General features: G+C 42.6%; 1 protein-coding gene across 3 annotated transcripts in view; it reads left to right on the top strand.

Moving 5' to 3' along the window:
* The window catches only part of WDR37 (WD repeat domain 37), a 53,716-nt gene that overhangs the window by 22,682 nt on the left and 6,152 nt on the right, over positions 1 to 24,882 (top strand). For all 3 annotated transcript variants that reach the window (XM_054991622.1, XM_054991623.1, XM_054991621.1), the window contains 7 exons: positions 3,505 to 3,640; positions 6,947 to 7,018; positions 7,121 to 7,165; positions 8,184 to 8,260; positions 8,581 to 8,818; positions 11,021 to 11,162; positions 23,752 to 23,886. In XM_054991622.1, coding sequence (XP_054847597.1) covers positions 3,505 to 3,640; positions 6,947 to 7,018; positions 7,121 to 7,165; positions 8,184 to 8,260; positions 8,581 to 8,818; positions 11,021 to 11,162; positions 23,752 to 23,886 — 845 coding nt within the window. The remainder of the gene's footprint in view (positions 1 to 3,504; positions 3,641 to 6,946; positions 7,019 to 7,120; positions 7,166 to 8,183; positions 8,261 to 8,580; positions 8,819 to 11,020; positions 11,163 to 23,751; positions 23,887 to 24,882) is intronic.

Raw genomic sequence — 24,882 nt, 5'->3', positions numbered from 1 at the left:
AGCAACTGCTATACATCCCATGCCACCATGTTGAAAGTCTGCCTGTCAACTGACTTTCCCTTGGCGCCAACAAAACTACTCACCGGATTGGTGGGGTTGTGCCAGTTGCATAGCATTCAGGTGATGCCCAGAGATGGTATAGAATTGCAAAATATAAGCAGCAATAGAAATGATTGCTAATGTTGGTTGTGTGTGCCCACAAATAGTTGAGAATGACGACCATTCAACACAGCTACTGATTGAACATGCAGTTCAGTGAGAGTGTGCCCCCATGGCGAAGCAGGGGACAGTGGCAGGTATTTTACCGCTCCGCTTGGCAAAGCCCAGAGCCTTTCTCCATCTTAAGTGACTAGTCCTTTGGAAGAAGAGCCACTTAAGTTGGAAGAAAGCGTATTCGCCTGGAGAAAGTCTTCCAACATTGTTGAGTGGAGTGGTGGCATTCATGCCCCAATTTCTAGAAGACTGGCCAGACAAGGCAGGGACTGGAGACGAGTTGTGCTTATTGTGCAAGATTTGCAGCCTTCCCAAAGCAACACTCCCATCTATGGTCCTTGTTCTATTGGATTATTCAAGGTAGTTAGGAGGATTCCAAAAGTGTGTATGTTTTGTAGCAAGGCAAAATAATCATTTCCATGTTGGCTGTAGTTTTGCAGAGTTCTTTAGGTATTGGGGTACTCCGGCTGAGAAAAGTAGCCAAAAGGGCTGGAAGAAAAAAGGCAGAGAGAATTTTCACCATAATTCTTTCACCTCCTTGAGATTAGTTGGGGGACCCAAGAGCCCAGTGGACTTTTCCCTATTTCTTAAACAGTTGAAAGGTATGCTGGTCCATTTGCTATAATTTATTCTACTGTTCCACTTCTCATACATAACTCCATTTTGTTTGAAGACATCTATTAAATCTGACAACTTTATTTTAATATTGCCTTGAAATTTTTTTATGATTAATTCCACATGACTGTTCAAGTACTAATCTCTACCTAGTTCTGCAAGAATTAACCTGTTTCCTTTTCAACGCGTCCATAGCAATTATTGCTTCGACTTGCTTTGAAACAATTCTCCTCATTAACCAGCTAATTATAACTCCATCTAGGTCTCATTTCATCATTACAAAATTAACATGAGAAACAATGGAATACTTCAATTTCCAAAAATGTGACAAACTTCAATTCCTTAAATCTCACCCCCAGCCTAGCCCAACATTTAATTTAATATGCTGGTTGAGTACCTATTTTTATTTTGTTTTATTTTTGTTTTAATCAAACATTTTTAGGGGTTTATTTGAAATAACAGAATTGAATATAATTGAAATCTTCCTATGTTTGCTTACAAGATGGTATGTGTGGCAACTAGAAGTTTGGTTTAATTGGACTCTAATTATTGAACACTTAACTGCTTCTAATTCTAAAGCTGCTTCTGGAATTCTTAACATTTAAAAAAAATAAAAGTTGAGACTCTCATCAGGCCATATAAATTCTTTGTGGTGATGCTGAAGACTTTAATTTTACACTGCTGTCATTGAAGTAGTGGCCAAATTTCATACCGGAGAAATTAGAGAGCTATTATGTCTTAAGGGCCGTTGCACAGCAACAAATCCAGGTTTGCCACAGAGACTGCATTTCAGGAGCCACAACCCAACCCCAGTTCTTGTATACTTTGTCTGTAATACATACTTTTAAACATGTGTCATACTTTTTTCTTACAAAAATGAACCTGGGAGAATGAAGGGGGAAAAGGTATTGCGTAAAACAGCCCCCAGGATGACTCTTTCGTTCACTCTGTCTTTCGCCCCTAGAATTTTGGAATCATAAGAATGCCCCTGTGATCTCCCCATTCCTTAAAGTAAGGTGTAAATAGCTGAGTGTAGTTTTTTGTGGAAGTACTTTCTACACCTGTATTGGAAATAAATATAGGTATAAGTATATTACCTTTCCATTATTACATTTTTGGACAGGGGCTGTATAGCTCAGCTTTTTTGGGCGTGCCTACCAATAAATCCCCATCTGTATTGTGGTACCTCCTCTTTCATTTTTTACCTTATACAAACTCAAATGGATCGGATGCTTGGGACCACACCCATATCATCTCTCAAAATTGCTAGTTTTTATGGGCAGAGAGGAACAGCAGCAAAGCCAGTGGTTAACTTGTAAGAATGTTCCCTTCCATCCCATCACACCTTGCCTACAGAACCCCCTTTGCTAGCATCGCTGCTTCCCCCAGTTTACCAGCTCTCCTTGCGCCTGAGATAGCATTCAGCTATCTTTCCCTTCTGTCTAAGCTCTCTGTCCCATGTGTGATGTGTGCGCTCCCAAGATCTCCCCACCCCCTTCCCAATTCTGCCAGTCTAAATATCCTTGCTATCCAAGTCTCCCTTTTGGGTTGCAAATCCTAAAAAAATTTGCAAATCTTCTACTGCTTGACATCTGCTGCCCCACTAATTCCAGTGGAGGTTGACCCAGTAACATGAGGTAGTAGCCACTGGTTAGGTGGGACCCTTTACCCCCCCCCCCCGGTTTATTGCTTTTCATAATGCAACCCCCCCCCCCGGGCGTGCTATTAACCATTCTGTAATCTTTCTGCTCCCCCCTTTTTAAAAGAAGGAAGTAGTGTCGCCCCTGAATCACTCAGTCAGGGCAGATGATTTAATGCTGGAAACTGTCTTCAGTTGGCCATGCTAATTCGGTTTGCTTAATACTGAATATTTGCATGTTTCAGCACCACACCTATTTTTCCTTGGACTTTTCTCTCTTCTTTCCTTTTTCATGGTAAATGATGCATTTACCTAAAGCTCTATGCCCACTATGGAGAAAGTGCCCGTTTGTGAATTTAATGTTAACTGCCGCTTCCTTTTTTCTGTTAGTTTTTTATGCAGTAATTGAAATTCCTCAATTTTTTAACACGCACACACGATCAGAGCAGGAAAAATGTTTGAATTAATAGTGTCTTGTTTCCAGTTTGGGCCGCTTTTTAAAGCTTGTGCTCCGTCTTGGAATGAAAGTTTCAACATCATGCAAAAGGAACTGGCCTGTGCTTGCAGGTCAATTGATTGTTCCTGTGTACTGTTGAAGCACTTCGTATCAAATGGCTCTGATCTTTGGATTTTTGTTCAGCAATTTCCTTCTTCCCCACCTGACCCATTCTTAGCCAGCTGTACATATTAAACAGACTTGTATGGCACATGCAATGTTTAGACAAGAAGAAGCATAGTGTTCCTCAGATTTTACCCACTTTTTTGTTTTTTGACGAGAGGGCAAATCTGAGAGTTTGCTGCACCTTAACCTCCTAAAATGCTTCCACTGGGCCAAATTCTGCTCTGTCCTAACTTGACATAGGACAAATTTGGTCCCTTTTTTTAAAAAAGGAGAAGCATCCTAGAGCTTATGCATTCATAAACTGTGCTACAGTTAAACATAGCAGTGGCTTTTATTTTGTGTACTTGGAGGGAGGGTAGAGTAAGCAACTTGTATCTCTACTTGTGTTTGAAAAACTGTGTCTTTCTTCTCTTAGATTGTATCCAGTTTCAAAACCACAACCTCAAGAGCCATCTGCCAGCTGGTGAAAGAGTACATTGGCCATCGGGATGGGATATGGGATGTTAGTGTCACAAAAACTCAGCCGGTGGTGCTGGGGACTGCATCTGCTGGTAATAGCCTTCTGCCATCTTCATTACTGTGTGTTCTATGTTTAAGGGTTGCTAGGCTGGTTATGGCTAATTAGAAGTCTATACATAGCCTTTTCTCTGCCATATTTTTTTATTTTTACTGTCCCTGTGCAAACTGAGAAATAGTTCACTTCTAGCTTGCCCTCCTGGAGAGTCCTCTCATATTGTGATTGAGATGGTGCTCTCACATTCTCCAGTGCAGGGCTGACCTCTTTCCTAGAGAAACTACTGTAGAAGATCTAACAACAAGAACATTGTGGATGGCACTTCTGCCCTTGAGCAGTTTGGTTGTCTCCCTTGCTGAAGAACTTGGCCACTCCTGTACTAAAACAATTCATGTTCTCATTCTAGGCCTTGACTTTTGTTGCATCAAAACAACAGCGCATCAAAGCAAAGGGAGCTTGTGAAAAGACATGTGCTCATGTCTTTTCAAAGGCTTCCTTTATGGCTTTAATCTCCAGCTTCTGTGTCTTGTAGGATCATAGAGCTGGGGTCATCTTGTCCAACCTCCTGCACAATGCAGGAAATTCTCAGCTACCCCCCACTCCTCCAGTGACCTCTGCTCAGTGCCCAGAGGAAGGCAGAAAACCTCCAGGATCCCTGGCCAATCTGGCCTGGAGGAAGATTCCTTCCTGACCACAGAACGGTGTTTGGCATTTCCCTGGACACATAAGAAAAGGCCACGAGAGCTGAGCACAGGCCCACCCTTCCTGTCTTCCTTCTCAGATCTAAGTCCTAGCATCAGCATTGCTTACAGATGGTCATCTAGCCTCTGCTTACAGACCTTGAAAGAAGGAGAGCCCTCCACCTCTTGAGGAATCCTATTCCACTGAGCAACTATTCTGACCATCAGGAAGTTCTTCCTAATGTTTAGCCAAAACCTCTGTTGGTTTAATTTTAACCTGTTGGTTCTGATCCAACCCTCTGGAGCAACCCTCAAGAGCCAAGCAATAAAGCTGCTTTGTGTGATCTGGACCCTGTACCTCAAAGTCTCATTTGTCTGCAGCATCATACTGCCGACTCATGTTCAGTGTATGGTTTATTAAGACCCCTAGATCTAGACACACAAAAAAAAGACCCCCGGATCCTTTTCACATGTACTACTGTTGAGACAAGTTTCACCCATCCTATAATCAGGTGTTTGTTTTTCCTACCTAAGTGCAGAGCTTTACTTTTATCACTGTTGAAACTCATTTTATTAGTTTTAGCTGAGTTTTCCAGCCTGTCAAGATCATCCTGAATCTTGACGCTATCTTCTACGGTATTACCTACCCCTCCCATTTTAGTATCATCTATAAATTTAATGAATATCCCTTCCATTCCTTCGTCCAAGTCTTTTATAAAGATAGATCAAGATGGGTAGCTGTGTTTGTCTGTAGCAGTAGAAGAGAGCAAGAGTCCAGTAGCACCTATAAGACTAACAAATTAGTGTTAGGGTAGGAGCTTTTGTGAGCCACAGTTCACTTCTCCGGATACCACAGCTCACTTCTTCAGGTATCTGAAGAAGTGAGCTGTGGCTCATGAAAGCTCATACCCTACCACTAATTTTGTTAGTCTTATAGGTGCTGCAGGACTCTTGCTCTTTTCCACTTTTATAACAATGTTGAACAAAACCGGGCCCGGGACAGATCTCGGAGGGACTCCACTTGTCACTCCTCTCGTTTATCATATATCAGTCAGGCACCCCACCCCAAGTCTAGTCTTGTTAAAGAGAACTCAGTCCAGCTAAGTAGAAATGGGTGGGTTTTGTTTGACAGCTTGGTGGACTGTAACATCTTGCTGTCTAGCTTAGGACTTGGGTACTTAGCCAGAGCAATTGATTCTGTAGTCAAGTATCCATGGCTAAATTAATTGTTTGGATTAACTATTTACTCTTCTAGACTCAATGACTGTATTTTAGTTTCCAGTTTTCCTCTGAACAATTAAAATGCAGTTTCAGAAAACTATTACCAAGAATTAAGAGGGATTAGATTAATTATGTTAGTTGAGACAGAACTCAGATTCTGGAATTCTTTTGCATTCTTTTCTGGTATTTTAATTGTGTGTGTGTGTGTGTGGTGCCCTCAAGTCATAGCTGACTTATGGTGACCCCTGGTGGGGTTTTCATGGCAAGACACTATCAGAGGTGGTTTGCCATTGCCTGCCTCTGCAACCCTGGTCCTTGTTGGAGGTCTCCCACCCAATTACTAACCAAGGCAGACCCTGCTTAACTTCTGAGATCTACCAAGATCAGGCTCACCTGGGCTATCCAGGTTAGGGCATTTTAATAAAAGAAGATGCCTTTTTAGTTTTGCCGCCTTTTCTTAGTCTCTAAAGTACATCTCACCTTTATTCAGCGTGAGAGTGCTGAAACTGAGTTCATTCACAAATTCAGAACCATGCAGAGACCAAGCACAAGGAGATAACGTGGAGGGCAAGGCTCTGCTCTCCTTGCTTATGTGCTCCTTTTGCGTTGCCCCCCCCCACTTCATACATTAAAAAGGCAGACCCATGAATGTGGGAGGGGGGGTGCCCCTTTCAAACATTTTTCTAATCCTTAATTTAAACCATTTCCATGGCAATTTTTTTTTCCTAGGACATTTCTTGTATTAGGCTGTATGTGAATCCTGCAGTCTGAAATATGTTGGCAACTAGAATAAGGGCCCTCTACATATTTAATTTAGCAGATTTTTGAAAGAAGGTGTTTTTTTCCTTTTTGATTAAAATGAGTAGTCTGAGATACTTTAGTGCCATCTGCTGGACATCAAAAAAAGTAGTGAGGCTTGTTTCAGGGAGAGTCGGTGCTCCCGCATCAACACCTCAGAATCCGCTGAGGCTGGTTCACATGCGCACGTTCATTGCAAGGTGACTGCTGCATGAAGTGGTGACTTTATGAATGAAAGAGCAGTTATAAGCCAGACACAGAGAATGTTGATCACCTAAAGTTTACGGGAGTCAGTTCACGCATTCAGCTTACAAGTCACTAAGCACCGAGGAATCGAGAGGTGCGGATGCACGTGTGAATCAGTTCTAAGTGTTAGACCCTATGAAGTACTGAAGTCTCTTCCCCAGCAAGAGTCCCAAGAACAGGAATTGTGCTGCTTCTTTGTGAGAGATTTTCTGATTTCTGCACTAACAATTATATGTAAAACTTTAACCTCCTTTGGAGGCAAACCATGCCTGCAAGTGCTCTCCAGTCCAGACAGGGTGGATATTTTCTTTCTCAATCTCTGGCTTGCGATGTCTTTAGCTGAAACATATTCATCTTTTGAGAGTCATATCCTGATCCTCTTTGGTAACACTTTGCAGATCACACTGCCCTGCTGTGGAGCATAGAAACAGGGAAGTGCCTTGTCAAATACGTCGGGCATGCTGGATCAGGTAAGCTGTGTATTAAGGCAGTATTAAGAGATGACTGTATGTGTGATGATTTCTTGCAATGGCCTTATTGTTCTAATTATTGTGTATTGTCTGTTAACACAGTAAATTCCATAAAGTTCCATCCAACGGAACAAGTCGGTCTTACAGGTATGTAAATATTTTGTGCTTCTTCTGTTAATAGCAATACTTTGGAACAAACTACCTGTGTTTACCCAAAAGGAAGACAATCCTGTATGTAAGGTGCCTTCCATCTCCTCTGCAGTGTTTATACATAGCTTTCAAATTACTGTATATGGCTGTAACTTTTATGCAAATATAAGACGACCCCCTCTATTTTTATGGTACATCTGGAAAAAAAAACCTTAGTAGTCCTTTGGGGTAAACGCAGTAGCCCTCCCTTGTCAGTTGTTTTGCGTGCGTGTGTTTGCTGAGTAGCTTGATCATTTTATTCCCTTTGTCAGCTTTTCCTCTGTACTTCTTTGTTTGCCTCCTGTCTTGCTCTGTCAAATGTTTGGCACGAGGTTTCTTCCTCTTTGTCTCAGCCATACTCTGTCTTTGTGTGAGAGAAGACGGGGGTTTACAATTTTATCAGTAGACTCCAGAATGTTTAAAAAGGTGTCTAATTATTTGATTGAGAAATTATCATAATATTTTGGTGTGTGTATTTCTGGCCTGTGTAGGATATCCTATCTACTCCCCCCAGTCCTAAGGCTTTTAGTTCAGAGAATATTGCAAAGTATAATCGGTTTACTATGCCTTGAGCAGTGTTTTTCCCCCAGTGTAAGCACTATAGTGACACACAGACTATTCCTGCCACTGGAGTCGGGATGCCACGGCTTTACTTGTATTGGCAATAATATTCAAACTTGGGATGTCTTTCAGAAAGCCGTCTGCCTGTAGTTTACCCACTGCCAGTGAAATGTGGCAATGTGTTACGACCCAGCATGTAAGACACCCCTCAATCTTACACACAAAGGTTTTTATATTAGTGTACAGTACACACTTGTAACTTGTATGTGACTGTAAAATGAAACTCCCTCCCACTCCCCCACCCCCCCTTTTTTTTTAACTGGTACACCTGGAAATAACCGTAGCCTTTCATTTGGGTAAATGCAGCATTTTTCACAAGTGAGCGTGGAATCTGTTTTCCTTATTTGCTCTGCAGCGTCGGGAGATCAGACAGCTCATATCTGGAGGTATATGGTCCAGTTGCCCACCCCTCAGCCTACTGCAGACTGCAATGTAAGTCATGAGTTTGCTGATTTTTGAAAAAGCATCGTCTGTATTGAGCCGTTTGTGAATACTTGGTATTATTGCCAAGACCCTTGTTTATTTCACAGTTGTGTACTTCACTGTTTTAAACTCCCCGAAGAAATCATGCTTCCCTTCCCAGTGCCCCCTCTCTGCTTCTCCGGAGGCTCTCTCACTTATGTGTTTTATATGGGATATACATCATGGGAAGCTGTGCATTTGCAGTGTGTTAAGCGGCAACCCTGGTTGGACTGAAAGCTCTATTCAGTTGGGCGGGTCTAATGCATATTATGTATTCTCAAAATTAACAGCAAATGTCTGGAGAAGATGAAGTTGAGTTTTCTGATAAAGATGAACCTGATGGAGACGGAGACGGTTCTAGCGATTGCCCGACCATCCGGGCTCCTTTAACCACCCTAAAAAGTCATCAAGGTGTGGTCATAGCAGCGGATTGGTTGGTTGGAGGGAAGCAAGCTGTGACAGCTTCCTGGGATAGGACAGCAAACCTCTATGATGTGGAGACATCTGAACTTGTGCACTCTCTGACAGGTATTTGTTGCTCTGTTACGCTTGTTTCAATTTCCACGCACAACTGTTAGGGAGCTTAGAAATCCGCACATGTTATTTACTGGGAAGTCTTGGAGAGTAATCCCACAAATGATTATGAATGTGAGCTTTCAAAATGCTGGGTGCCCTCCTGCTGTCTCTGTGATTCCAGGGTCTATACGCTGTAGCTGCAAATAAATGAATCATCCTTTACACAGTTGCAATGCAAAGGGATTTCTTTTGTCTTTATTGAGGCAAACTTTTGTAGCCTTTGATAACTGTGGTATGTTAATTAGAAATGACTAGAGGTTATTTGCTCATACAGAATATGTATCCATAAACTTGAGATCTTTAGTGTCAAACATTAAGTCACTAATGCGGTTTTTAGCCCCCGTAGATTTCTTGCACAGTTGCTTTCTGCTCCATGTATCAATCACAGAAGCTTTATCTGTTCATGCATTTGTATCCTGCTTCTTCTCCAAGAAGCTCAGGGCAATTTATATAGTTCTCCTGTCCTCTCCTTTATCCTCAGTGACAATTCTGTGAGGTAGGCTAAGCCAGGAGAAAGTGTCTAGAACAAGGCCACCCAGTGACTCCATGGCTGAACAGTGGAAGCTTTGCATCCTCTGGGGCAATGTGTGATGTGCTGTCAAAGGTTCCCATAAGTAAGCATGAGAAAGGCAAAATGGGTAAATGGACAAGCTTCTGCCTGATGAAGAACTCTGTGTAATTTGGTTTGTAGATTGTGGTTCATTGGTTTTTTTAAAAAATCATGGTCGTCTTCTGCATTTCTCTTAGGATCAACAGGGGAGCAGTTACAGATACCAGAAGTACTCAGGATGGAGTGTTGAATGAGGTTGATGTTTCTAGAGGATAAAGAGAACTATAGTGGCTTTGTTCATGCTGAATAAAGCATTTCTTCCCAGTTATGGGAAGTTTAACTTAGATTCCCCACCCACCAGGTAGTGTGTGGAAGGCATCTTTTTAAACTGTTCCTTGACTGTAGACACCAGTGAGGAAATCTTATGTGCGGCTGCTCTGTTTGCCAGTGACAGGCGACAAACAGGTGTGGGTTAATCTGTGGGAAGTTGAAGTCTGTGTAGGTTACCAAAGGCAGGTGGGATGGGCTAGGTGATTTCTAGATTCTTTCAGCTCTGTGATCTTGCAGCCCTAAGAACATTGGCTTTGGGTTTGAGATGGCCAGTGCTGAAGCATCTTTGAGGGTTCTAGCAGCAATTTTTTCAAAATACAAAGGGCTGGAACGAGACTAAACTTTCTGCCAAGGGAATGGGTTGGGTTATTTCCATCGATTCCTTCTTCCTGCTGCAGAGCCCTCTCACGCTATTCCTGAGGGTCCCTTGTCCTCCAGGAGCAGAACTGGGGGCAAATCGGGGCGGGGGGCAGGAATGTTCCCTTCCAGTAACATAAATGCCTTCTGAGCGGAAAATTTAGTCTGGATCCAGCCTGAACAACTTATCTGGCATTTGAATAATATGCTATGCTCATTCAAATTTTGGTAATCCTAATCCATAGGTCATTCAGTGTCTCTTTGTATTGATTGCATTGACCTACGCTGTGCTTATTAGATGTCTCTTCATATGGACTGTTATCAATTATGCTGTGTAATCTGCGGACTATATATAAAGGAAAGGTGGACTATATATAAAGGAAATAAATTTTCTGGTCACACCTTTCAAGCTGTAAAAACAAACTAGGGTTCCAGAATTCCAGGGATGCCTGCCTTGCGGACTGCACTGCTAGCAGCTTGTTGGTTGGGTAACCTGCTCTTCTGCAGTTAGAGTATATCTGTACCTCGCCATCCATGTGTATTTATTAAAGTCAGGTTGTCCATTTTCATCTCAGTGCTCGGCATAACTATGTAGAATAAGTTGTGCTTGTGGGATTGTTGAAGAGTGGCAGATAAAACAGTGAGTCAGATCAGTTAATGAAAGTGTCTAGGAATCTGGTGATAAGTAGTAAGACAGCAAGAAAAAAAATTAAGGGCAAAACTTTAATTCATCTAGGGCAACCAGAACTGTGTGCTAGCCCTGCCTAGTTAGTTTTAACGTCTGAATGTTAGTATGCAGCCATTTTGATGGCCATCAATATGTAGATTTTGTCTGTGATGTTTTTCACGTCCAGTCTTAGTGGAAATGAAGTGTTGTGTATTCTTGGTGCCTTATGTGTTTTCATCTGTGGTTGTAGGACATGACCAAGAACTTACACATTGTTGCACACATCCCACCCAGCGTCTTGTGGTGACCTCATCTCGCGACACGACGTTCCGTCTGTGGGATTTCAGAGACCCTTCTATCCATTCTGTGAATGTCTTTCAGGGCCATACAGAGTAAGTGACAGCTGTTTCCTAGGGTTTATAAGGGGGAAGTGTGTTGGGGTGCTTGTGCCAAAAGTTACCTGTCCCCTGGGTTTTGCCTTTAAAAAAAAATTGTGCGACTCTTTCAGAAACCCCTTTTCTCCTTCCTAGTTACAACCTTTGTGTTGTTGCCAAGAAAAAAGTAAGAGATGATACTCATTATGTGAGGCTGTATACATTTTAAACTAAGTGTCATGTCTGTACCCCATCCATGCCATTATTCCCAGATGAGCTGTCATTAAGAACCATTGTTAATGCTGCATCTTGATGTCATATTGCCAATGCTATAACTGCTTTGCTTTCACAGGCCTCATGAAGCTGCAGGTGCCTTATCTTGTTCCTTTGAAGCTCCCAGGGCTTCTGACCTTGTAAACATTCATTCTCATGACTTACTGTGTTTCAACTTTAATCTTGTACTTTCCTAGTTGTCTAGACTAGTTGTCTAACTATGTGAGGAGCTCCCAAGGCAATCTCGCGCCAGAGGTTATGTTTATGGTTGGGAAGGGGGAAGTGTAATCGTGCTCTATAACAGAATGATTTTCACAGGTCTTGAGTATTCCTGTCAACCTGCTGTTACTGCTTAGTTGCTTACCTTGCTTCTGAGTAATCTGATGGACATATCTGTGGAAATGATCTGGTTCCTGAATAAAGCCTTTTAACCAAGAACCTGGATTCTTGCTGTAACGGTACAGGGGTCTGTCTGCCATAGCCTGTCATCCGTAGCCTGACACTAAGGTTCTTGTTACAGTACTGTGCTGCTCTGTGGATGGGCTGTTGGGTTTTCCAGTAGCAGCTTCCTCCCATATCTCAGGACATCGGAAACCATCTTTTCTTCATGAGACTTGTGCAGTATCGTACTGCCAGAGGTGTGAAGATTTAGCAGAACAACTTCAATTAGCCTAGCTTAGCCTGAGCTTGCTTAGAACTTGAATGCTAACCAAGGTCGGCCCCAGTTAGTACTTGGATGGGAGGGGACCAAGGAGGTTGCAGGTTGCTATATAGAAGAAGGCAGTGGCAAATCACCTTGGCTTGTCTCTTGCCTGGACCACGCTGAGGATGGCGTCCCCCCCCCCCCCCCATTTTAGCAGGACTTCTGATTGAGGTAGCCGAAGCAATCTTCTTAGTTTCTAAGAGACAGGGTATCACTTAAAAAGCTGTGACAGTAGCTCTTTGAGAAATGATTTAGGCAAGTTGAAGCACATGCTAGGACAATAGGAGTGGGCTGCTAAGCAGCCTTAAGCATATTAAATATTCTTGTGGACATTCGTAGTCATTCTTCCCAGATCAAAGAAATGAAATTGGACCCTTTCCATTCATAACTGAATGTTACTACATTTTTGAGATAAAAAAGCACACGGCTTGCTAAGGCCCTGGGATATTTTTTTTCAAGTAATAATAATAAAGGTTAGAAGGCAGACAAGTGGCCTCACTCATGACAGGTCTGTGAGCAGAAAGATTCACAGTAAAAACAGCAGGACCATGAAGCTCATAGGTGTCTTTCACTGACCACGGGAGTGATTTTCTCTGCATGCATTGATCATGTCCAGTTATCCTTTGTTTCAGCAATACTGCAACTTCCCGTGCCCCCATACCATTGATCAGGTCTACATTTCCCTGACCGACACTGTTAAAAAGCAAGGGGAGGTCAGCATTTCACCAGCACAGCATGTCAAAAATACAAGAGCTGGGCTTGTGGGAGTGGGGAGGCTTATGGGTGAAGCTCTTATGGGTGTAACTCTCCACAGTCGTTTAGGGAGAGCCCACATTTCCCCGCGGCCTCAAATATTGCAACTAATGATTTTACTCATCCATCTTGACCCATTAACCCATGTTTGGCTGTCCTATGACATACAGCCTGCAACTAGCAGGTCCTGGAGCAGCAAATCTTTGAGAAGGGACCCACCGCTGTGGTTCATTTTATATTGTGCTGCTCGCTTCTGTATAGTGAAGTGGTGGGGGGTATATTTCCAGTTCCTGGATTGGGTTTTATATTTAATTACTTGCCTTGCATCCCAGCTTTTTGGGGAGAAAGGCAGGCTTGTAAATATTTTGAATTAATAAATAAGTATCTCATCCTGAAATTTCAGTGAGTCAGTTTCATTGCCTAGAATCAGTAATGGGCTAGATGGAGGCCCATAAACTGAAGTTCAATCTAGGTAAGCCAGAAGTGATGGTTGAAAATGGGTCCTCAGGTCAAGGAGTTGGTGAGCTGCCTGTCGTAGACCAGGTTGCTCTCCCCTCAATACAACACCTTCCTATGATACGTATAATACGCTCACTTTACTTGGGTGACAACCTAGAGACGTGTTTTGTAGCTTAATTAGAAGGAAAAAGTGCGGTGGTGATTTTATTCTTGAACTTCAGTTGTTGACTTGTGTACATTTTTCTAATTTTTTGATTACCCATCTCTATTTTATTCTGCTTGTAAACCTGTGCCAAAAAACTAGATATTTAGTTTTGTATTGAGAATAGTCATGTTGGGTTGTAGCAAAAAATGATCATGTAGCTCCTGCTATGCATGCATATATCCCTTTATCTGACATCACTTAATGACTCAAAGCTGAATGTACAAAATAAATCCACAAAAAGCTTTTCTGGCAGGATCTACGTCATAAGGTGAGGGGAAGTGTTGGGTTCAAATACAGGCAGGGCATCCCAGGTAGAATGTAGGGCCATGTAATGATGGAACAGTTAAATAATAGGTTTGGTGAGTCACTACTAGAAATGGGCATGATCCAAAAAAAATTAACGATCCAGTTGATCGTGGATTGGCGCTGGCGACGATCCCGAATTAATGATCCACACCGAGCATCTCCCGTTCCCGATCCATGGATCGTGGAGGCCAAAGCGGGGCGTGCTGCTATTCCCAGCTATGTGGGAAGGTGGGTGGTGGTGGTGGCTGCCAGGCCTGGCGGGCACGGGGAGGTGGCGGCGACCCGCCTCCCCTCAGGTCCCATTCAGCAACACAGGAGGTCTGTGTTTGGCCGTCAGAGCTGCCTATCAGGGTTTGCAGGGATGAGATTGGAGTGCCCATGGCTACAGAACACCCCCTTCCCCCTCCCTCCCCTGGGTGTCTTCTCCCAACTTGTGACTGCTTTGCTGCTCCGTGGTCAGAAGGAAGCCTTGCTGATCAAGGAAAGCTGGGCTTCTGTTCGGGTTTCCAGGGCAACAGAAGGAGGGCAAACAGAGCTCAGGCTTTCCCCTGGCTCCGTTGCCAGGGGAATAGATTGCTGGCGCCTGAGTGTCTGGATCCCCGATCCGAGCCTGATCGCCCCGATCCAGGCCTTTCCCGATCGCCGGATCGTTGGCCTTGGCCAATCACGATCCACCGGGTCACGATCACGCGATCGCCATTATCGTGGTTTTTTTCCGATCGTAATGCGGATCGTGCCCATCTCTAGTCACTACCTCTGGGAAAGTGAGTGGTTTGGTTATTTTCAAGGTAGTACCAATAGTAATTCATCTTTACAGTTGCAACATGGACATTTACAGCTGAATTTAAAATGAAAGTTCTGTTGATATAGATATTTCCAGCAGATGGCACTTTAATTCTGTATTAAAACTGAAAAATCGACTCTAATGTTAGACATACATAGTTTTGAGACAGAATTCCAAGCTTAGTCAGCCAGACTTGACAACATAGAGTGTTTTTTTTAAAGAAATACCTGGCTGCTCTGTAGCTACCTTTTAGGTAGGAATTTTCAAGCACCTTCGTATAAAATCACATCCTTTATGAATATAAGAATGGAGGAATATAAAATGCTTGCTTCTGTGGCTAAGTAAATGTTGGAATAATAAGGCGATGGTTCTGAACTTCCACATCCAAAAATAAACGCAACTCTTGTGAATTAAAATAAAAACTGAGTTGTGCCTTGAGGAATGCGTAGCATCTAGTAGAGCAAGAGTGAAAGATGGCACAGTGGAGGTGGGGGTTGGAGAATGTATATAAGAGTGTTAGACAGAGTTGAAAAACTCAGCTGTGTGTGTACTTGTAGCTAAGTTGCAATTACGCTGCATGTTAGAGAGAGGTGCAAGTTGAAAGAAAGCTACTTGGAAGAAAGCATCTACAAGATTAAAGGCATCTGAAGGGGATCTGAAGAGAATTTCCCATGTAAGGGGTGTCTCATTATTTTTCATCAGTAATTTATACAGAAAGCTTTATTCCCTGAAGGTTACACAGCTCTTCTCCCCCCCCCCCCCCCGCCAGTTAGTTCTTGTGTGTTCAGAATTGGAATTATTCCCTGTTTGAATGCATTGGGTGCCCCCTCCCCAATCACTGCTTTGAATCTGTGGGATAAAAAAACCCTCTCCTTGCTTTACTTCTCTTATACTTGAAGAAGAGAGCATTTCCCCATAAAACAAGTGTGATGTTTTGTGTTCATTCCATGGGCAGTTGCTGTTTTCTGTATTGTATGATGTTGCAAGTTAATTCTCGATGAGACTGTTGGAACACTGATATTTTTTAGATTTTTCTTGCCGCTAAATCCTTGGGAGTCAGATGCATGTACCATTGAGCGCTCAGTAACTCAGCTCTGTGTGTGTAAAACACAGAGCAGTAAAATAGCAGTAAAGCTATTAATACGTATTAATCTGATCAGATACTGGTATTTCCCTGCCTGTGACCTTTGCTCTTTCAGCCCAACCCGAGGGCTCTTGCTCCCTCAAATTACTCTGTTATTTACTCCCTTGCTGCCCCTTCCGCTTGGCACTCCCTCTCCCAACACCAGCATGCTGCTGCCTCTTTGATTTTCTGGAAATCTCTCGTCAAGAAGCATTTGGCTTAACTCATTAATTTCCTGTTGAATTGTGGCCTGAAGTGAATATATATTCTTCCCTCCTCTCCCTTTGTTATCTTCCTTATGCTATATTTTTGGCTGTAAGCTGTTTGAGGCAAGTATCAGTCTTCTTGAACTCTAAGTAACGCCAGGCACGTTGACGGCGCTATGTAATTAATTCCGAAGAGGGAGACTCTGAAATGGTTGCTAGGCAATGGGCCCCACGTGTTTTTCCCGTTTCGCTTTTACCTTCATTGAGTAGGTGGGGCTGTTAGCTCCAGACATCTCTAAACAAAGATTCTAGTCCTGTTTATTTGTTGCCACTTCTTAGTTCTTCCAGTCACAACCATCATCTCTTCCTGATGATAGTATGCCAATGAAAAAAGATTAATTCTAACTTCTTGGCAAGAAACTTAGGATTGGCTGAGCTTCCCTTGGTTCCTAGTATAGGTAACCTTAATGTGAATTTCGTTTTCCTTCTCACCCTTAGAAAGCCCTACATGCCTTTGGACAGGAACACACACTGCTCTCCGTCCATGCTTTTGCAGAATTCCCTTTTTCTTGTTTAAATATATGCTTGAATAAGTATTTTTTCTTACGCACTTTTTGAATTGTGTGTGCCTAAATGGCAGATGTTAAGAAGCCTGGCTACTTAATTAAATATCTTTCTGTACATAGTATTCATCACACACATTTTGTATCTTTCTGTTACATGCAATACATGTTTTTACCCTTCTTTGGGTCCTTTTTCTTCATTTTGTACTATCGTTTTTTTAAAGCAAAATTTAGCATATTCACTGAACAAAAGTTTAAATTGACCTCAATTTCTACCCAAACTCTTTTAGAATTCAGTAGTAAGTCTCTCTCTTCCCAGAACGTAACAAAATCCTTGTTATCCTTCCTCACAACTTGCCCTCACCCTCTCGAATACCGTGCCGTGTGAGTGAAATGGGCGCTGCAGTGTTAATTTTTTTGAAGCGGTTCCAGGCAGCACACCGCATCAGCATTTCATGGTCCAGCATCTTCCGCATCATATTTTTTTTCCCTGTGAGTGTGAAATTTCAGCAGATTGTTATGCAAAACAGTTTTGTGTCTCTGTGTGACTGGGGAGACAGCTGTTAGTCCTAATGAGGAGTGCTAGCATTACAGTATTTCCGTTGATTGAGACCCACGGAGGGAGCAGAATGTTCCAGATCAGGCAGTGGTGTGTGGTGAGAAAATGCCACTCTGTCAGCTGGAAGTACATGCTCGGCTGCTCGCTACGACAAGATAAATGAGTTTTGCTGGGGCTTGGCAGAGTCTGAAGTTTTTCCAGAGAACGGTAGTAGCACACCAAACTCCCTGTGGGGGACCCACAGTTTAAGGGTGTCACAAGACTATTGTTTCTTTGCCAACTTTTTTTCTAATGCCCAGAGATACCTGTCATCCACTCTTGAGTTATTAAAAGCCTAATGCCTTTTAGCGTTCCATTAACACGGAGTCTAATGATCTTTTGTTGACATTTTTCGTTAATTTAGCCGAGGGGATGTTAACCACAGTTTTAACTTGGCTACAGCTGCTAGAAGACCCAGGATTGAGAGGAGGAGGGGAGGGGGGACTGTGGGAGATGTTAATTTGCCCTCCCTTCCCCAGTTCCTTATTTAAACTTTCCAGAATCAGCTCAGGGTGAGCTTTGGGCAGTGTCTGTGTTTTGTCATTAAGCCTCCAAACAAGAGGCCAGTGCATTAGCCAAATGCTGTAGTTAGCCCCCTGCTTTCCATTAACTCTGAGTTCAAGCCTCAATTTAGTTTGTAAGCAAGAAACTTGACTTTGTTCTTGTTCCTGTATTGTTGTTCTAATCTCAGAGGGCCACAAATTGAGGCAATTGAAAGTTGCAGTGAAACCAAAGGGATTTTCCCTTCTAGGGCAGAATAGAGATGCGCTCCTTTAATGCACTGCTTTGAGCTGCCCTTCTTAGTGGACTTAAATTCACAGGATTTTAAGTTAGAGAAAACTTGTAAACAGAGTCTTAAGATTTTGATCTGGAAAATCTGCTTTTTCCCTCCTTCATTTTTAAATTTTTTGGGGGGTAACATCTAGCCTGATTAAGAGTTCTGATGAGCTGGAAAGCTTGCGCCGCGTTTTATGTCATTTTGGTTGGCCGTAATTGACCTTGTTCCATGGATTTTGCTTTTTCGGTGAACCATCCATGGGGATCTTTCCTGCCCATTTAAATAAAGGTGTTTGGTGGTGTGTGTAGGAGCAGACAGTTTTTAAAAACAGTGAAAAGTATCTGACCTGAAAGATGAGCACATTTATTGTGGCATTAGCAATATTCCACGCGCTCCATCATATCCAGGAACTCAGTAGTGAAGATAACGGCCAAGTATCCTTAAAGATAAACACGTCTCTCTGGGGACCAAGATCAAGATAATCCAAACTATGGTATCCCTCATTACTACGTATGGATGTGAAAGCTGGGCAACGAAGAAAGCTGACAGGAAGAACATTGATTCATTTGAAATGTGGTGCTGGAGGAGAGTTTTGTGGATACCATGGATAGCCAAAAATACAAATAAGTGAGTTCTAGATCAAATCAAGCCTCCTTAGAAGCTAAAATGACAAAACTGAGACTATTGTACTGTGGTCACATCATGAGAAGACAAGACTCGCTGGAAAAGTCAATAATGCTAGGAAAAGTGGAAGGAAAAGAGGAAGACCCAAAATGGCTTGACTCAGTAAAAGAAACCACGTCCTCCAGTTTGTAAGATCTGAACAAGTCTGTTAATCATAGGAAGTTTAGGGGGTCTTTCATTCATAGGGTCATCGTAGGTTGGAGGCGACTTGATGGTACATAACACACACAGTAATGTGAACACATTTATTTACGAAGTATTTATTTACTTGATTTACACCCTACCTTTCTCTTCATACATCATCCTCCACCATTCTGTGAAATAGGGTTAAAAAGTGAACGTGTTCAAACACTAAATTTTCCAAACGAAATAAACAGGCTTTAGTTGCTAGCTCCGTAGCAGTTGGTGGGTCAGGCTCAGCTATTCTTTGCTGGCTACTGACCATTTAGACAATAGTATATAAGAGATGATTCCCGTTCTTATTGACTTGGCTAATCTAGATTTCAATTCAAGGGAGAAGAAGTTTCAAATGTGGCCATGAATTGGAGTGAGTCTTTAAGATGTCACAAGCCTCCTTGCCACAGCATATTAAGACAGCTGCTCTTCCCTGGTTTTTAAAGATGATGTGTATTCCAGAAAGATTACAAGGGTGAGGAAAAGAATGTTCCTGGCCTGCCTCTGGACAGCTTATAGGACAACATTTTCAGTGCTTTGAGGGATATTTCTTTGACTTAACGTTATATAGTGAACCACTCCTTCAACAGTTTATTCCATTTTTTATCATGATTTTCAACAGACCGCAAGAGAAGACCATAACATTCCTCTTAAAGGATGCAGTCCTGAGAATTCTTCTTCCCTTTAATAGTAACCATCCTCCATCAATAAACACATCTGTTCACAGACAGATTGATTCTCCACAATATGAGAAATGTAAAGTTTAAAACATAATTATGAAAAAAGACTCTGAGCCCCCCCCCCCTCCTTTGAAGATAGGGTTCTTCATACAAGAGGGATGTAAGCAAAGCTGTTTTTTCCTGTTTGGTTGTAGGTTTCAGCACATCGCTGTTAACAATCTCAGCTTCAGATTTCAGGTCACCTGGGAGTGGACTTCATTTTTTATTCTGTTTGATGGGGGAGGATGAAGGTCTTTTAGAAATTGAACTCGTAGACAGAAGGTTGAGAAATAGTTCAAACACAAGTGGAAGAGCTGCAGGGACTTGTAGGGGGGCATCTCATTTTTCCTTTCCCAATGATTTCCTCTTTCCCTTTCCTGAAAGTCCCCACAGCTTCTCCCCATTTCCTGCTCCCTTCTCTCCTCACCACCTACCAGCCAACCTACCTTTATCTTTCCCCCCTCCCTTCAGTTTTCCTTCTTTTCCTCCCTCTGGCAGCCTTTCCTTGGGAAAACCCTGACCCCCCACTTCAGCTGTATTTATTGATACATAACTGGCCCAAGGCAGAATGGTGATTCAAAACTGGGTCTCCCAGATTCCAGTCTGAAACTAACCACTGCACTACACTGTTTTTCATGGGCTGGCTGCTGTAGAACAGAAGCGAGCAGGTAGGCCTGGGTGAGTCATGTAAGTCAGGTGACAGCAAATTGGAGTCCTCCCCCAAAGACCAAAAAGGCCCTGGAAATGGTCCCTCCCGGTCCCTTTTCCTGATAGAAATGTTATGGTTGCCTAGCAACAGCCACTGAGGGCACCCATTTCTTAAAACTACAGGTACTCCTCCAGTGTTTTTTTCCCTTAAACATTCCAGATTTTTCTGCAAACCTGGGGTGCTTTTCAGATTTGTAGAAAGATCTGTTTTGTTTGTTTATGGCTCCAGTCTCCAGATTCAAGCATGCACAGATTTGGCCATGCTGAGAATTCGATATATTGATTGATGATATTGAAGATGGAAACTAGCCTCCAGGCCTTTCTTCTGGTTTATCGGCCTCATCTCCAGATGCTTATTTACAGCTGGCTGCAGATTCAATGCATCTTTATTTCTGCAAACGTTGGAAGGGTCTTCAGTACAAGATATGTGTCTTTGATTTGCATTTGCCATGTTGGCCATCTGGTCTTCTGTCCAACTTGCAGCAATTGTACATTTTTTTCCCTATCTCCGTCAATGTGTGTTGGGTGGGTTATGCTTCAGGATGTCCTGTTACTTTGACTGCTTTATCTTCTCTCCCAAGATTTGTTCAGTTGCGCACTTGCACAATGTCAGAATGGAGCAAGTTCGGGAAAACAGAGTGGCAACCACAAAATAGGATAAAAGGGAAGATAAATAGTACAAAAACATGAATGGGTTTGATATTCAGGTGAAAGTATGTATGCCTCTGGGATTTCTGAGTACACAGTTCTGATGTTAAACAGCGCCATAATGCTGTGGCTGGTGAGATTTGTCTGAATGTCTGAACCGAGTTAGTATTGTGCAGCTTTTTGAAGCACTTCATCTGCCCTTTGAGATGGCCACAGAATATTCAGGGCTGTTGGCAGAGCAGCTGCTTTGCATGCAAATGACAAACAATTCCATGCTGATGCTTATTCCTGGATGTTTTTGGTTGCGGGATGTGCTTCATGACTGTGTAAGAAGTAACTGGTACAAAAAGGGGAAATGATGGCTCTAGAGCCTGACTTCACCTGTGGTTTGAGTAGACTTGTGGTACCCACATTCCATAAAATCGTGACTAAATAATTCACTCTAGTGAGTGAGGGAAGTTTGTTAAAAAGTTAATTACAAAGTTATTCTTTTTTTTTTAAGTAACCTGTTAAAAGTGTTCACAATCCTGAGTGAACATTAAAAGAGGCAAAGAAATGGCTCGGTCTCTTGTTTAGTCCCTGCCATTTCAATGGGACCTCGTATAGCAATGGGAAAGACCTCTGAAACCACGCAGGGGCTGCTCATGGTGTTGGAGCAGCCGCCTGAGTCTGTAGCAGAAGGCATCTCCTTATATTCACATGTCATCCTTTGCCACTATGTAGGCAAAGACCTTAAGTAGGTGCATTGCAGCTCAGGAACAAAAAGTAAATGGGCCATCCAGTCTTTTAGGAGGCAATGCCAGCATATATGCCACCTGACTTGGCTACTACCTGTGAGTGGGAACTTAGAAGTCTGGTACAGGGGTTGGATGCAGCGTACGGAAGTGAGCATAGGCACAGAAATGCTAGATTAGCACATGCCCCTTGGTTTCCACTTTGATTTGGGAAATCCTAGCAGCCCCCCCAATTTGGTGGGTGGGGCCACTGTTGATTGGAGGTGCTCACTGTAAATTTGGAATGCAAGGGCACTGCTGAGCACTGTCGTGAATATTTGTATTACAGTAGCCAATGCTACACCTCTGTGTATTAAACTAACATTTAGATGCAAAGAATTCAGTTAATAAAAAGTTAACTTCTACCTATTTCATCTACTCTCTGCCTTTTTCCCCAACGGGGACCCAAAGCAGCTTACATCATTCTTCTCTTCTCCATTTTATCCTCACAACAACCCTGTGAGGCAGGTTAGGCTGAGAGGGTATGATTGGCCCTAAGTCACAAAGCAAGCTTCCATGGCAGAGAGAGGATCTGAACCCAGGTTTTCCAGTTCTTAGTCCAACACTATAACCACTACACCACACTGGCTGAATGTCTTTTCTACCCGTTTAAAACATGTAATCCACACTGCACCTTTGGGGATATATGTCAGGATTGGAACTGCAAAAAAGCGTCCAGTTTTTGAAGCAGAAGTTGAAGAGTACAGAGGTTTGAAAGTCGCTTGGAAATACAAGCTTTTAAATATTAACCAACTGAATAATTTTAATGCATGATGAGAGAATCAAATCTATTGTCATGTGTTGTAGAACCGCAAAATGCTTCGTTGGCATGAATATTTCAGTATGCGATGCTCTGTCACTCAGATATCCCAGGAGGCTAGACATTCTTGCGGCTGTGGTTGTGTGTGTGTTGATTTTTGGAGATCTTCCATGGATTCAATGACTATTCTTAAGCATTTTTGCCTCACCCAGCAATTTGGGCACACAGGCACGCATAATTTGGCGTTGGGAGCCTAAGAATCAGAAGGCTTTGAGTGGAGACCTTTCATTCGTGCCACGTAATTACCCTGGGCACCTCAGTGGCACGCTCATACCGCATTAAAAAACTTTGTGCCACTGATACAATGGTGTTTGGATCTAATTAGAGTTTAATTTGATGTCAATTTAAATTAAGAGGGCTTGCACATGCTAGTCCATTGTGACTTGGAGAATACTAATCTCAATCAGTGGGCTGAATAGGACATGAAATCAAATTCTCACAGTACAATAGAAGTGACAGGAGCAACTTGACACCTTAAATTAAAATTACTAAATTCCAAGCAATTGATGTATGTGACCCCCAAGCTATGCAGGCTAGGTCATTAAACGCGATCCATAGCAATTGAGCTGAGAAGCACCGTAATGAAGCAGGAGCGAGAAGGAAATGGTTTGTTAGTAAATGGTATAGGTGGGAAGGAACTAAAGGCTTTGTAGACAAGAACAGAAGGAAGGGCTTAAAATTCCAGGCCTTTTCAGATTTATCAGTAAGCATGCCCCTGGTTCATTGGGTTAAATATTTTCAGCTTCCTTGACTTGGCCATTATAATTCAGATTTGGAAAAGGTGATAAAATGTTCTTAAATTTGGGATATTCAGCTATGTAACATACAAGATTGACATCATCTGCTCTTTCCGCCATACAAGTTTATTCTTTATGCCTGACTTTTCAGCCAAGATTGGTTATGCAAGCAGCTGATGGCAATTTAAATAAATGCAGTTGCCATGTGTTAGAGATATATGTGGGGATGGGTTGTTTATGGGGATAGGGGTTAATTTCTTCTGGGCCGCAGCAGTGGAGCCTATGAAGCTGCCTTATACCAAGTAAGACCGTTGGTCAGCCTCTGTTATCTCCTTTGGCTGCCAGGGGCTCTCCAGGCAGAGAAATGTATTTCTCAACTGCTGCTGCAAGTCACGATGGATTGAATCCAGGGCTTTCTGTATGCTTTTCATGGTACATGCTTTACCACTGAGAACATTCGATTTGAACATACTCTGACTTCCAAGCTCTTTCCTCCAGAGGGGAGAGTACCTGCAGATGGACTTGGGGTTTGGCAGGTATATATTAGGTAGCATTGCTAACTGTGGCTCCATATCCCTCTCTTGCCCCTTTAGTACTGTGACTTCAGCAGTTTTCACTGTGGGGGATAATGTTGTTTCGGGAAGTGATGACCGTACTGTGAAAGTTTGGGACTTGAAAAATATGCGATCGCCTATTGCAACTATCCGTACAGATTCTGCAGTGAACAGGTAAGCAAAGCCATGAGATTAAATGTGGGAGGTGTTGGCTAACTTCCACAAATTAAACCAAGGGTTCAAACTGATGCCCAAGTTTTGAATTTCAAGTTGGAATCCAACTTACTTAGAGCTCCTCTTTCTTCCTGTGTGAAATATCTCACCAAGGCTGAGCCGGGCAGCCTGGAGGCCTTCGGGTTGGAATTCATGCAGAACACCATTCTAAAAATGGCAGGTCTCGTTAGGTTCACCGTGCACTCTTAGCGCACTGCCACCTTGAATGTGTGTATTTGTACTCTCTCCGAAGATCTCAGTTTACGGTTGCCTCGCTTCTTCCTTCTCGCTTCTTCCTTCTGGACAGTGAGTTCAGGACCAAAGTAGTTTGACTTTATCCCTGGAACAGCTCTGTATGCCTTCTGATCATCAAAGTAAAATCAGTCTAGGCTCCTTAATCTTAACAGATCCAAGAAAAACTTAAATCACATCAAAGTGCTCATGTTACAGAAATATTTTATGAGTTTTCATGAGCAGGGACAGCAGTTATGACTTAGCTGAATTGCCTTGAAGCTACTAAGGACCAAACTACATGTGATGATCAGTTTTGCATAATGATCGCTTGTGATCTTTTTTCTTCAAAATTTATCTGCTGTCTAACAAGGAAAATCAGGAGAGGTTGAGAAGCGGGCTTCTTAAACCTCCCTCCACACCCAGTTGTGCATTCCTGCATCTTTTCCTCTGGAAAGGACATGGCTGCAAAGACAGGTGTTTTTTTTGTTTTTGTTTTACCAAAAAATGTGCCAGAGGGTGAAAACTTAAGAAGCCATCCTGTGCTGCATGCTGCTCTTGTGCTCAAGATTTGGTACCCATAGTTGCATTTTGTAAGAGAAAAACCTCGGGGAACAGTGAAAGGTCACATGTAGTTTGATCCTAACTGTTTGTGATGATAAACAGCATTTTATTTATGAAGTCCTGGCTCCGAGGAACACATACATGCACTGTAGTCATCCTGTG

Source organism: Eublepharis macularius, chromosome 11 (assembly GCF_028583425.1).
Source record: "Eublepharis macularius isolate TG4126 chromosome 11, MPM_Emac_v1.0, whole genome shotgun sequence".
In the NCBI taxonomy this organism is placed as follows: domain Eukaryota; kingdom Metazoa; phylum Chordata; class Lepidosauria; order Squamata; family Eublepharidae; genus Eublepharis; species Eublepharis macularius.
The sequence above is the reverse complement of the archived record's forward strand: the minus strand, read 5'-3'. Positions and strand labels throughout refer to the sequence as shown.